General features: G+C 31.4%; 1 protein-coding gene across 1 annotated transcript in view; it reads right to left on the bottom strand.

Annotated features, from left to right (window-relative positions):
• The window catches only part of LOC146993124 (sentrin-specific protease 6-like), a 180,513-nt gene that overhangs the window by 79,247 nt on the left and 86,176 nt on the right, over nt 1-15,090 (bottom strand). Inside the window, exons 3-7 of the mRNA XM_085807767.1 lie at nt 14,224-14,400; nt 11,894-12,045; nt 2,032-2,084; nt 1,811-1,927; nt 149-274 (exon numbers count right to left, since the gene is read on the bottom strand). Coding sequence (XP_085663893.1) covers nt 149-274; nt 1,811-1,927; nt 2,032-2,084; nt 11,894-12,045; nt 14,224-14,400 — 625 coding nt within the window. The remainder of the gene's footprint in view (nt 1-148; nt 275-1,810; nt 1,928-2,031; nt 2,085-11,893; nt 12,046-14,223; nt 14,401-15,090) is intronic.

The raw sequence follows: 15,090 nt of genomic DNA, 5'->3' as shown, positions 1-15,090 counted from the left end.
GCGTTAAGCGGGGTCTTACTGTACCATCTTACTAGATTTAAATTGAAGATCTAATATCTGGAAAAATTCCAAATCCAGAATCGCAAATCTCGGACTTTGTATTGTATACTATTTTAAGGGGGGGCAGAATAAAAGTGATAATACATACGTAGTCTGGTCATCATCAGCGTTTCCTGGAAATCGTTCTTTGTGTGTAAGACGGGGATAAAAATAGGAGCTAAATATGTGTGTTTTTTCACGTTCATAATCAGACAGCTTTTCATAGAAAACATACCTGAAAACATATGAACAAACACAAAATGTAAAAATTCCACTGCAATTAAAAGGAATTTTTAATAGATTGTAGCACAAAAGGAATTTTTAATAGATTTTTCATGGCCGCTAAAGCCTTTTATTAAAAAGAAAATTCATAAAATTTCTGATCCATTTTGTCATTTTTAGAGGCACATATTTATAACAACATAAAAGACACAATTTCAAGTTCACTAAAGTTAACTGAAGCAGAAGAATTAAACATATAATACATGTAATATTTGAAGGTTGTAAGATTTGTGTTAACTACCTTATTATTTTATTTCTACTAACACATCTACTTTCAGCAGCTCTTGCCAAGATGCAAATTAGGTACATGTATTTAACAGCAGATCTCTTGAAAATTAGGAAAGAGCTTTGGCAGCAACGCTGACTATTGTGTTATTTTCTTCCAGTACCGAAAGTCATTTAGATCAGTGTTAACTTTTTGCTAGATTAGTTTGTTCATGAAATTAGATTACCTTTTATTTCTGGGATTAAATTAACAAGATTTCAAATTACATTTAATATTAGCTTAAATCCTGTAAGCAGTAGAGTAAGTGTTCTTTGTATTGAGAGCATTGTTTTGTAAGCACAAGACCTGCATTTGTTAAGAATGTTTTAATAAAAAGATTTAAGTTTTAATTAAACATTCTTCTGGACTGTAGTTACTATATTAGACTGGGCAATCAGTTGCCTGACACTCTCACTAGGAATCAAGTTTAGTTAATGATAATTCCCCATAAAGACACCCAACGCTTCTTCAGAATTGCAATATGCAGTCAGCATCCTACTTTCATGCAGAATCATTATCATGTAATTTTCTAGCTTACTCCTGATACTTTATTTTGCAACTACATATCTTATAACTAATTTTTCTGGCTCATGCTTTGTTCAGTATATTAAAAAATAGTGATGCTTTACACTCATGTAGATTCATCTTGCTTACATTAAAATTACTTACTACTCACATCAGTTAGGTATGTGTTGAATTTGAATACAAAGAGATATATCATTGCTACTGCTCTATGAGGAGAATGAATTTGGTTTTAGCAAATAAGCTTCGTGAAGGTAAAAAATAAGAAAAAATTGTCATTAGTAATTGAGAGTAAAGAAAGAGAAAAGAATGATGCTACACATTTACATGGGGGGGATGATTAGTTAAGCTAACATAATGCCTTAGCTGTGTACAAAATAGTTTTCAAGAATTTCCATATTTTTCCCAGATTAAATAAAATTACACTTTCATGTGCACTATTATTGCGGTAGCTAACATATAGTATAAAACGTGATAAGTTTTGTCTTAATAAAAATTTAATCTAATCAATAAAACTGCACTTAATTTTTTGCACATTACACCTACATGATTTTGCTTAATTCATTTACATTTATCAGAAAACCCATACAAACACGAATGCCTGCATTGTATAACTTATAAGCCTTAAAAATACTGAATAAGCAAAATACATATTGAAAGCAAATTAATTTCCATAAATTTCTTACAAAATAAAATTCTTACTTCAAATAAAAGTCGATGATTGAATCATTCAGATATTCTCCTTCATTTAAGCATGCTAAATCTTTAGTAGTAATTTCTATTTCTCCTCGCATCGGTGGTGGAGGATATATTAGAATCCTGCAAATAAAATACATTAAAAATGTATGGTAAATATAAAGGGGCAGAGAGTATAACATACATGTAATTTTATATAAATAATACTGAATAAAAAGAACACCTACTGTGTAATAGTGTCTTCAGGGTGACCCATGATTACCGATACCTGTTGTGCATTCTGTTAAATAAATAAAAATTATGTTTAAAAAAGCAATATGAATTTGTATATGTAGCAAATTCTGCAATAAATTTTTATAATTCCCCCATCCCAAATTAAAATATAAGTATCTCATCTGATTTATTTTTCATTTAATAATAAAATTCATATAATTCATTTAATAATAACACCTTGATAAAACAGTAGCTATAACACATGCATTTTCAGTGACAATGCCATGTCTCACTTAAGAAACATTTTAAAACACAGGAAACAACAAATCATAGTTCAAAAATTCATATTTAGCAGCATTATTCAACATGCGAGAAAAACAACTAAGGAAATGTGCATTCTTTTTAAATTATGCCCGGCTACACTCTTTCAAGCATGTGGCACCTTGCAGTCCAATAAATAAAGGAAACTGCTCCTGTCGTTGGGAGAGTCATAAAGAAGTCTGATGAAAGAACATCTTGCAAAGAAGTAAAAGAAAAAAGATGATGTCCAATAATTAGAGCAGAGGCACAGAGCACACAGTTTGGAGAGTCAGCAAGTCCAGATCTAAAAAGATGAGGCTGTAAGTAATCATGCTGTGTCATGAATCTAAAGCAAGCCACACCAACAGCTCTTGGCAGAGAAACACATATCTATTTGTCCAATAAGGTACTAATTATTTGCAGTTGTAACATCCCTGTAGTGACAGAGTCTGGCCTCATAAATGCATTCTCTTTTTGTCCATTTGATGCTTCTAAGAGTGACACGTAATTCAATTTGGTTAAAACCACAACTCTCCTTAGCAAGTGCATCTGCCTGCTCATTGCCAGGAACATCGCTATGACTGGAAATCCATTGCAAGACAACATTCCTGCAGGGTTAGTAGCCACATTTTAGTTAAAAATATGTGCACCTATAAGTATTTTTCAAGCACACTTTAAGAAAAAAAATAAGCATCTGTTTAATTACATATATATACAACTGCATGATCTTAAAAGAAAAATGAGACTTGTAATTTAAAACATGAGAAATTCAGTATTTATTACAAGAAAATTAGCATTACTCAACCAAGGAACGCAATTACAATTAACTTTTAATTTTAAATAACAGTTCAATTTACAGAACAAGTTTACAATGAGAGGGGGGGAAAAAACCTATGCAAAACTATATTGCACGAGTTAATGACGAAATTTCAGTTAAAAATACAGAAAAAAAATAATAATAAACAATATTTATTATATTCATACAAAGTACTTTATAGCATAAAAAAGAAACAAGAAAAAAAATTATGCTTCTTAATGAATGCTAACATTTTGATTTTTGATTTGTCTCTTTTGATTAATGTCTGAATCCAATTCTCTTAACAGGGTTTGTTTTTCACAAGAAACTTTTAACTTTTCATTAGATTTATTTAAAAGATTAAAGTGTTTTGCAACTTCGGGCTTTTCAAGCACTTCTCTTTCTAAGAGAGTATTCTTTCCATCAAGAGAAATCAATTCTTTTGCTGATTCTGCTTTTCTTTTTTTATCTTGAAAAATATTTTCCCCCCTGCTCTTCCAAATATAACCGATACTGTGAATGACTTAAAAAAAGCTGATGCTCACATCTCTTTCATAACTAATACATTGTGGATCCCACCAGCATGTTTCACATAACCACAAACTATGCACTGGGCGATGTATGAATTTTCCTTGAAATTTTCTGTTGCTACATTTTTACTGATACTAAGTCCTTGTTCAACAGAGGCTCGCCCATGGGAAAGAATAAAGATCATTTTAAACGTTTCCCATAACTTTCTTTCATTAATAAATGTAATTCTTTCATTAATGAATGAATTTAATCTCATTTTTTTTTACATCATAGGTCTTAAAATTCTGTAAGGTACGACTAGACAATATGTTTAATGCAATGGGAATATTCCAAAACAATGTTACTGCATTCTTTTTCTGCAATGTGACCTTTTTTGGGAAAATGGATCAATATACTTTTCATTTTCTCATACGCTTTAGTGTTGTTTCACGTTTATATACATTGGATTCGCAGAAACAGAATTGTGACTTGGTGAATAATTAACTGGACATTTCTCTCCATCAGTTTTTCAAGTAGTTGTAATATAAAAGTTTGTGAGTCACGTTTAACAGAAAGGTAATTATTATTCATGATTTTTTTTTTTTTTAGTATATAGTTAGTTCTTAAAAGAGCTTATCAGCACTAAATCTAAAGAGTATTGATTCACAATCTAACGCTTTAGATAAGGAAGAAAAATTGTTTATTTACTTTCGGCTTTGATGATAAAAAAAAAAGAGCATGGTCATAGGAAAAAAAAAAGCTAAAAAAAAAGCACTAAAAGCAGAAAAATAAGTGTTTTAGAGAAAAAGTAAGTACCTATAAGGGCCTTTATAATTTTTTTTTTCAATTATAAGGACTAATAAGCACTTGTAAGGACCACTACGCACCCTGTTCCAACTCAATTAGACAGCTAATCAGTAATTTGCATTCCAATTCAGTGGATGTAAGGTCAATATCATAACCTATAATAGTTTGAATGGTAGTCCAAGCATTCACAAATTTAATTTAATTCTTGAGAATCCTAAAATGCATTCGTTCATCAAAATCAAAACTTTTCTAAAGATAAAAAAGGAAACATAATTTTTCATGAAGCACAGATTTATTTTGAATGACTGCAATAAAAATAAAATAAAATAAAATAAAAACATCCTGCTTTACTATCACAAAAGTGGAAAAAAGCAGCTGCAAATTAGTTTAAATAAGGTTGCCACTCAAACAGAAGAATGAAATTCCCAACTTTTCCAGGTGTGTTTTAAGAAAATTCCAGTCTATCCGCGTAATGCATGTTGGGTGTGCTAAGAAGTAAATTAATTATGGTATTACTTAAAAACACAAAAATTTCCCAAATTATTACTATTATAACTAGGTGCTGTTTTCTTCACTAATGATTGAGATTAGAATCTGCCCAATCTGGATTAAAACTGTCTTTTCTTGCAGACATTTTGCAGCTAAACGAAAGAAAGAAATTTATTTAATGATATTTATAAATAAAATCAGGTATTTTATATTTATTTAGCAGCATACATAATCAAAAAATATGTGCACTAAATTTTGTGATGGTATGTCATCATACCACTAGAATTAATTTCAGGATTTATGAAAATGTCGTGCTACAAAACATCGCAGTACAAAATATCGTCGTTGAAAATAAAGTGGTTAAAAAACTTCGCAGTTTAAAAACATTGTTGTCGAAAATATTGTGGTAAAAAATAAAGTATCTACAAATCATCGCATGACGATAACATCGCAGACATGCTTTTCCCAGGCTTTAATAATTGTAAATGGATATTCACATAATGATTTGTGAGCGCAAGTTGGAAAAAAGGATAATTTTTACTTTCATATTTTTTATTAACTAATAAATTTTTGCTGATAAAGTAAGAAGGAAACTTAAGCATTGAAAATTAATGCAACTTATAGCACTTAACAGAATTTTAAACCGACATAGTTAACTAGCAAAGGTCATTAATAAATTATTTTTTATAGTTTTTACTGGTAAGTTGTCATGAAAAGTATAATCTAAAAAAGATTAGAAAAAGGAAGGTAAGTAACTGCATGACCTTATCTATTTCTATCTTATTTCGCTACAGATTTCCCGAGCGCATAAATTAAGATATTTTGAAAATTAAGAAACACTGAAGAAAAACATTAAAATTGTCTTAGGAAGTTGGTCATCGTAAATTCAGTAAATAACTACAAAATTTTTGTATAAAATGTATATGAAAAATTAAATAATACTTTTAAAGTGCTAATAAGAAATGCCTAAATCTAAAAGTAAATTTAAGCAATCCAAATTAAAGCGACCACTAAAAATTCTGTATTATTTTAATCTTGTGTGGATGCGGTGAACTTGCGTAATAATCAAAACCTATTTTTATTGATCTCAAAAACACTGTTCATCTCAGGGAGATAGTTACCAAGAAGGTTCACTGCAAGTATACATTATTTCCAAGGAACAAAAAAACAAACAAACAAAAAGCTGCATGAATATTTTTGTAATTTTTCTAAATGTGCATATGAACCAGTTCCTGAGGGATGTACTCCACAAAGGAATTCCATCCCTTAAGCAGATAGCCGTAGAGTGCATTGGCATAATCTAATAAATCCAAACCCTACTAAAATATTATGTAGCTGACTTTCGTCATAACTAACAAATCGACATTCAATAACTGACTGTACTGTGCATGAAACTTTTAATAACACTTTAAGAATAAACTGAAGCAAAACATGAAATAATTTTCACTATAAGAGTATTAGATTAACAAAAATAAAGAAAATAATCTCACAATTAAGTTAGCAATTTTTTTATAGATAAGGTCATGCAGTTACTTACATTCCTTTTTCTAATCTTTTTTACATTATACTTTTCATGAAAACTTACCAGTAAAAACTATAAAAAATAATTTATTAATGACCTTTGCTAGTTAACTATGTCGGTTTAAAATTCTGTTAAAAGCTATATGTCGCATTAAGTTTCTATGCTTAAGTTTCCTTCTTACTTTATCAGCAAAAATTTATTAGTTAATAAAAAATATGAAAGTAAAAATTATCCTTTTTTCCATCTTGTGCTCACAAATTATTATGTGAATATCCATTTACAATTATTAAAGCCTGAAAAAAGCATGTCTGCGAGGTTATCGTCATGCAATGATTTGTAGATACTTTATTTTTTACCACGATATTTTCGACGACGATGTTTTTAAACTGCGAAGTTTTTTAACAGCTTCATTTTCGACGACGATATTTTGTACCACAATGTTTTCTCCCACGATGTTTTGGCCTTGCATTGTTTTCTCCGCAACGGTTTCGCCCGCGATGTTATCGGCGGACACCGTTTCCTTCTACGTTGGAACGGAGCCACTCTTGTTCTGGCATTTCCCTTCTTAACAATATATATTCTTTGATTCTAACCTTCATAGTACCATATACTAGGATTTAACCGATTTTGTTTTATATGACAATAAGTATTTTGTTTATTTCCACATGCACTGCACATGCGATTCTCAAGTTTACTGGAAACCAAAGTTGCTGGAAACTTGCTTTGCCTTTTTAAAAGACAATCTAATTAGAGCTTCAAAAACTGGCTCTATGCCAGCTGCCCATATGCCGCTCACGTGATACACAATTTGACAAGAAAGTGATCACTTTCAACGTCAGCACAAAACTCGCTTTTTTGGGGGATAGCCATATGAACTTCCAATTTTTCCCTGAATTTTTTGGTCAAATTTTGAATTCACTGATTTTTTTCCAGTTTTCCAGGTTTTCCTGGGAAATGCGCAGTAGACAGTCTACTGCGCATTTCCCAGTGGACTAAATGGCCTGGGAATGCATATCCAGCAAAAGGCTTGAATGCCTGAAATTTTTTACTGAAACTGTGGAAGTATCAGTTTATACCCGCATCTTGGAGGGAGTGTTTAAAGCTAGTTATTTGGGATCATTTATATTCCTCTAAATTGTATTTTTCATCAAAACTCTGCACCCTAATATACAATGAAACTTATTTGTGCAGGATTTTGTACCCTCATTTACAAGTTTTCATCTCAACAACATAATGGATGTTACAAAATCATAATGGATGTTGCTCAACAACATAATGGATGTTGCTCCTGAAAAGTCTGTTACTAAGATTAAACTGCAAGATTGGATTGGATTATTAAATTATGGCAAAGCACACAAGGGCTATCTGCCTAAAGGAAGGGATGCCTTCGTTACAAAAATAATTTTGCTCCTGTTTTTCCCCTATAGGTGGAGGCATGGAGGTAGGAAATAAAAGGAGAGGCTTTTCCACGCATTACTTTGGAGCAGTGGCGCATCCTTCTTGGAGACTAAGTGGCTTGCCATTAAGATTAATAGGTTTTAACATGATCAAAGGTAAATGGTTTGCAATTATGTCATGAATATATGTATAAATATAAAAGTAGAAAGTAGTACAAAAAGAAAGAGAAAGACCTATTTGGTCAAAAAATTTGCGCATTGAGCTGCAAATTTTAAAATATTAGCACAGAAGAGAAAAGTAAAAATTTTTTGCTGATGCTTTAACATAAATATGATACTGCAGTTCCAGAGTACACTAGTAACATCAAGTAAAAACAACTAATGTATTCTGGAAGTGCAGTATCATATTTAGGTTAAAGCATTACCAAAAAAATTTTTACTTTCCTCTTCTGTGTATAAATACATTCAAAAGTCGTTAATCCGGACACCCATAATCTGGAGTGATCTAAACTCCATTTATGGAGTTGTAAAAATAAAGGATGCTCTAAAAATAAAAGGATGCTCCATAAATGGAGGCCTATCTGACAAAATCTGCTATTAAAAGTTCATAACTCGCCTGAGAAGAGTCCTCATCTGAATCACACTCAAAGCTATTGGCATATAATAGGTAAAATTGCTCCTGAAAAGTCTGTTACTAAGATTAAACTGCAAGATTGGATTGGATTATTAAATTATGGCAAAGCACACAAGGGCTATCTGCCTAAAGGAAGGGATGCCTTCGTGGAGGACTTTCTAGATTAAACTGCAAGAAAGCATTATTAGGGTTTGGAGACATGAAATTGCCCAGGATTACATTAAGAAGTTGATGTCTTCTTTGCCAGACTGCTGCAAACCTGTCACTGCAGCTCGTGGAGGATTCCTTAAATACTGAAGTGATCCTTATGACTGCATTATGTAGAATTTACATTACTTAAAAAATTTGTGCATCAATTACTTTGCTTCATGTTTTGTTAAATACTGCATTTTTCATGCTTTTTCATTTTGTGAGTTATTAAGTGTAAACTATTTATTTATCCAAATAAAACTTGATTAATACTAATCCTAAAACTTTATTTTATTGTAACAATATGATCTTTATGTAAAACACATTATTTGCACACTTTTCCACAGGTGATGCACCTTTTTTGGCACCACTGTATTCTACTGCAACTCAGAAATATCTTACCACAATAAGTCCCAACTTTTTTCCCTACTGTGTTAGAACTGTGATCTATTTCACACATTCCTGCAAGCTCATTTTGCTTGATCTTTATTGGCTGCTTGGTATAAAATGTCTTATGTTTCAACGATGATTATTGTGTTTCAGGGAAATCATTTATTTCTTACTGGCACACAAAACTTACTTTGTAAGAACTTATATATAAAACCACTTAAACCATTATGAAGATTACATTTTGCAATTTTATTGACCATTTTCAACTTTCTAGTTACAACATGTGCAAATTGTAAAAGACGTCATGGATAAAAAAGTTCAAATAATTAAATGCTTTTTTATTGCTTTTGTACGTTTTCTGTTTCAGACTCGTATTTATGATAAATTCTTCAATTTTTAATCAGTCTTTCCCACTGAAACAGTATAGCTAATCCTATATAACATTATCAGGAAACTCATATGCATAAACTTGTTACTCCCAACTAAACATCAATGGATTCCTATTTTAAAGTATCAAAGAAAACAAAAACTTCATTTGGCACCATAAGGAACTAGCTTCTTCCTGCTTACTTAACTGAGTAGCCACAGAAAGGAAAATGTCAGATGGACTGATACTTAATGACAACAACAGCTAGTTAACCAAAAATTCCCAGTTTGGGCATGCATTTAACATACTGTTACGCTATCTTCTGACACCACTTGTTACGTTATTTTCTTCCTTCACGTTCGTACAGAGTTCGTGTGGGTTGGGAGTGAATAACAATGACAGCACTTGATGGAATATCGAAACACACTTTATTTTACCAATATTAATCAGGACAGCTCCAAAACACTTTTACAGTCATCGAAAATTTACTATAAACACGCTGGAACAATCAGTGACACAACCTTCATGTTATCAGGCTATAACGGTGGAGACAGCTTCACTGCAAAGCACAAGAGTACAGCTTTTGATACTGCTTAGTCGTTCTCGGAACTTGAGTGCTCTTGAGACTCTCCACGCTACAACTCTCGACAACACACAGAGCACAGCTCCCAACTCTTTGATTCAGTCATTCCTGGAGCTTAACACACGTTCTCAACGATGCACTAATCTCGATACACTAGACTCTTTGATGCACTCGACGACTCGCTTGGCACTCACTGCCCGACTGTCAACTCAATCGACTCCTCACGGATTAACTCGAAACTATCTTGCACTCTAAATGAGGCACACTCTGACTGCGGACCAGCAGGGTTTATATAGCTTTTGGCTTGTGTTCGAGAACATTCTGGGCTAAACTGACAAGAATTCGTTCCAAAAAGTTCTCCATTCGTCCCTAGCATATCGCCAATCTTGTTGCCAAATGGGCAATTTCTCGTTAAATGTGGCAACCCCGGCGTCCCTTGGGATTTTATGGCAACCCTAAACCTGCTTTGCAAGCAAGTTATCTTACCAGCCCTGGACATTTCGTAACAACATGAATGCAAATGAACCAATAACAAGAAAATTTATTAATGATTTAGTATTGATGCAGGGCAGTCTCAAACAAGAAGGAGTTGAAATGAAAATGAATGTTAAATTAAAAGCTGAAACAAAATTTCTATATTTGAACATTTCAAACTAGCTCTAGCTCCACATTACCTATCATATTTTAGCTCTAACAGCCCATTACCGTTTCCCTTTTGGCAAAAAAAAAATTCATATTTTCTTAAACTATAAATGCAATAGAAAATTTTAATAGATAACACAATTTTCTATTTGCTTCATTTATTAACACAGTGAATAAAATAATATATATATATATCAGTAAAGACAAAATAAGAAATTCAGAATTAATAAATTTTAAATAAACCCATAAATGCAAAAAAGAATTTAAAAAATGTTAAAAACCGAAACTCTTCAAACAAGCAATACCGCAATTCAAAAAAACCAATGAAATTTAAAGAAAAACAAACAAAATAAAAGAGGAATGCAATCAGCTTCAGTGACACTTCATCAGGAAAAGAAACACTGAAGTCAAATGGAATCTCTCTTCCACAAATATCCTTGCTTTTCTGCATCCAGAATTAGCCGATTAACAATTTCAATGTATTTTAATTATAATAGTTCCCCCGAAAATTCCAGCCCCCCACCAAAGCACGGAAAAAACAAAGTAAACTCTAATTAGAATTTTATGATTTGAAGTTATCACTGAAGTATTTTATCGTTTCACTTATGTTTTCAATTCTTTAAATACAATTCTCTTTATTTAAGGTACAAGATTCTAATTAGAATTTACTTTCCTTGTTTTTTTCCTTGCTTTGGGAAGGGGCCAGAAATTTTGAATAAACTATTATAATTAAAATATATTGAATGGTTCATCAGCTAATTTAGAATACAGAACAGCAAGGATTTTTGTGGAAGAGACATTTCAATTGATTTCAATGTTCCTCCTCCTGACAAAGAGGCATTGAAGTTGATTGAATTCCTCTTCTATTATGTTTGTTTTTTTAATTCCATTTTTTTTTTAATTGGGGTATTGCTTGTTTGAAGAGTTTTGGTTTTAACATTTTTTAAAATTTATTTCAATATTTGGTCTTGGTGAAAAATTAGTTGTAAACTACTTACTATATGCCTTTACTGATAATTTTTCAGCAGCTTAATGTGTAAAAATACTAGGCATGATTAGATTTTGTTTTTTTAAAAATTAATTTGTAATTATATATATACATATCCCTAGAACAAATCAGACAATTCCTATTAAATAAATCAAGAAATCTTACAGGTGAAACAAGAGCATAAACAGTATTCCTCAACATTAAAAAAAAAAAATCCTGATAAGAATATTATGAGGCTATAAAGGTATTTTAAAAAAGTTACCTCTCCATGAATTGACTTGGCTAACATTTCACTGGCTTTTTCCTGACTAATCTCTTTAATTTTTTCCTTTTGAACAAAATTGTGCATCAAATATTTAATATGTTCTTGAGTAATCGAGTCAATCAAAAACGTTATTCTCTTCTCTCTTTCATCTAAATTCAGAAAATGATGAATAATAATTATACAGCTCATTAAGAATTAACTAATAAATATATTTTTAAACAATTAGTACATATAGAGAGCCATACAATCATTTAAATAAGCTAGTTGAAAAATTTAACACTTGGGCATGATTAACCTAGATTATTTCCCAGGTATAGTTTAATAATTAAATCTGAATGTCCTTTTCATAAATGCTAATTTAGGAAATAAGCACCAAGCTGCTAGATCCGAATTCCTAGTCAGCATTCAATGAAAACCAAGAGCTATTGTATCTGAGAAATGAATTTCCTGACACAATCAAACTTGTTTCTCAAAACTAAACATTAATAAGTGCAAAAGAACAAGTTAATTACATTGAAATTTGAAAACGTGCCCTTACAGTCTAGCACCATAAAAGTGTTTAGCATAAAAAATTTCAAAAGACTAAAAAAATCATAGAAATTAAAAACTACAATTTGATCTTCAGATTCAAATTTAATATCTGAAACAATTTTAAGCTAGACAGGTCTATTATTTAAGAATTTACTTTCGAAAATTCAGAAACAAATATTCCCTATGAGTGAAGTGCCAATGACTTCTATTTCGGCAGGATATGAAATGCAAGAACAGTAACGTATTTGACGGCATATAAGACGCACTTTTTTTCCTAAATTTGGTCTCAAAAAAGTTACCCGCGTCTTATACGTGAAGGACATAGGTTAACTTTCAATACTGAATGCTATTTTTAGCCCGGATAAAGATCTAGACACACATAACTGTCTACATCTACATGTGTGTGGCCTTCTAAATAAGGGTGCGTCTTATATGCTGTCAAACACGGTAACTAATATATAGCTTGTATTTTCTTACTAATACTATTTGAAAGGTGTTAGTAAGAAAACATAACATCCATGCAATATGTGATAACATGTGAACAAATTAAGCAATTAAAGAAATTATGTTTGCTTTGCAATCAATTAAAACTATACATGGATTAAAATTGAGTTCCACATGTACACTTCAAGCAAAACAAATGTTTACATATGATAAAAAGTATTTCAAACTACTGAAATACTACCTGAAAGCTTTGTGCTTCTAATACTTTTACTTCTTACAATAATTTTTCTAAATTAATATCACAAACACATACTGAAACATTTCTCTTTTTTCACATACTGTTTTCAATTTAAAATATTATTTACATTTCAAGCACCATTTTTTCTAAAATATCACATAAATTATCTGAAACTTAACTTTCCATATGAACATTCTGCTAAAATCATCAATTACTACACACTTTAAGTCACTTGACACTTCATCTCAGCATTTCAATTTCAAATAAGTTGTGCCTACCATTCCTGTTTTAATTCCTCCCTTCAATGAAAGGCACTTCCCTATAATGGCACTGGCCACTACTAAGGCCAGATGCGGTGGCCATTTTATTGTGGAGGCACCTAATAGGTGGCCACAGTTACCTCCTATGAAAAGACAGAGAATTTTACATTCATGCCTTCTCCGGGATTCGAATCTGGGCCTTTGGTATGGCAGTCAGGCTCCACTAACCACTATACCATCTGAGCAGCCCATTCCTATTTAATTCCTTGAATGAAACTTCCACAAATAAGACTTACAAATAAAAAGACTCTTTTATTCTATGCCTACTTGCTTGTTTAATACCTTTTTGTTCATCTTTGTTATTTTTTATTGAAACGAATGTATATATATTTAAAATCTACTAATTTTACATTATCGTTACTGTTTACAAATACATAACTGTCATCTCAAAACAGACTTATATCATATTTCATTTATATTAACAAGTTAGCTTACCCCTTCCCCTTTTTTTTAAAGTGAAAAGTAAAAAAGTTTTCTTTTAATTTTCAACTCAGCCTAAATATATATATATATATATATATATATATATATATCATATATATATATATTATTTAATCATATATATATATATATGATTAAATGAATATAACGAAGTAAAACGGTTTTCTTTTAATTTTCAACTCAGCCTAAATACATATATATATATATATATATATATGATTAAATGAATATAACAAGTTCATTCAAACTGTACTAAATAAATAAAGACCATTACAAGATAATAAATATCATGTTCAACATGTTAGACAACACATTCACTTAACATAAAGAGCAGACAGAATGAGCAACTTTACCATATGAAGTGGGATCAAAACAATAATACGGATGTTCTGTTATTTGAAGTCCTCTTCTCATAGCTGAAGCAAAACCTTCGGTTGTTGTTAGAAATATAACTGGTAAACATTTTCCAAAATGAACTAGTATGGAGACTACAGTTTGTGGTCCTATGGCTGCACCGGTGCGCTTTCCAGCTGAAAAGAAAATAAGTATATTCAAAAATACAATTCGTCATTTTTGACCAAATACATTTTTTCTGAGAAAAGGGTAAACCGTTTGGTGGCCATGAGATTAAGCAATTCTTTCTTCTCAAATATGCATGTCATAAATTTGCATCCACTGTGGTGCATAACAGGGATGAGATCTAAGCTTGTTCATGACCACCAAAGGGTTAATACATTCTCAATGCATAATGCAAATGTATTTCAAGGAAAAGAATAATTGCATTTAAAGTTACATATATGCAATACTCGTACTTTTCGGCGGAAGATGAGAAACAATTCACGTTTAGTTATGGTCGGAAAACTGCAGCGTAGATGACTGGACATTACGGTGTAGTGCATGATAGCATAGAATTTGTAGAAGCATGACCAGCTTGATAGTTAAACATCATTTATTCTTAAATGACAAATTTCTTAACACATAACTTCCGAAGACTAGGGATGCTAAACGCACCCCATAATTTTAGCTATGCAATTACATTTTACATAATGACGAATAGCTAGCAGAGGCTGAGCGACAAGCTGCCAGCACGCAAGCAAAGAAGCGTGAAAGAGAGAGAAACGACGCAGTTATTAACTATTTATAAAAGTGCACAAAGTACAGCTAAACTGTGATTGGTTAAATTTTGAGTTTCAGTTCCATTTACATCAGGGATGTCAAAC

This window comes from Stegodyphus dumicola, chromosome X1 (genome assembly GCF_044657685.1).
Source record: "Stegodyphus dumicola isolate Sdum_Otavi_A_Nest chromosome X1, ASM4465768v1".
NCBI lineage: Eukaryota > Metazoa > Arthropoda > Arachnida > Araneae > Eresidae > Stegodyphus > Stegodyphus dumicola.
Note: the sequence above shows the minus strand (reverse complement) of the source record. Positions and strands in the feature narration are given on the sequence as shown.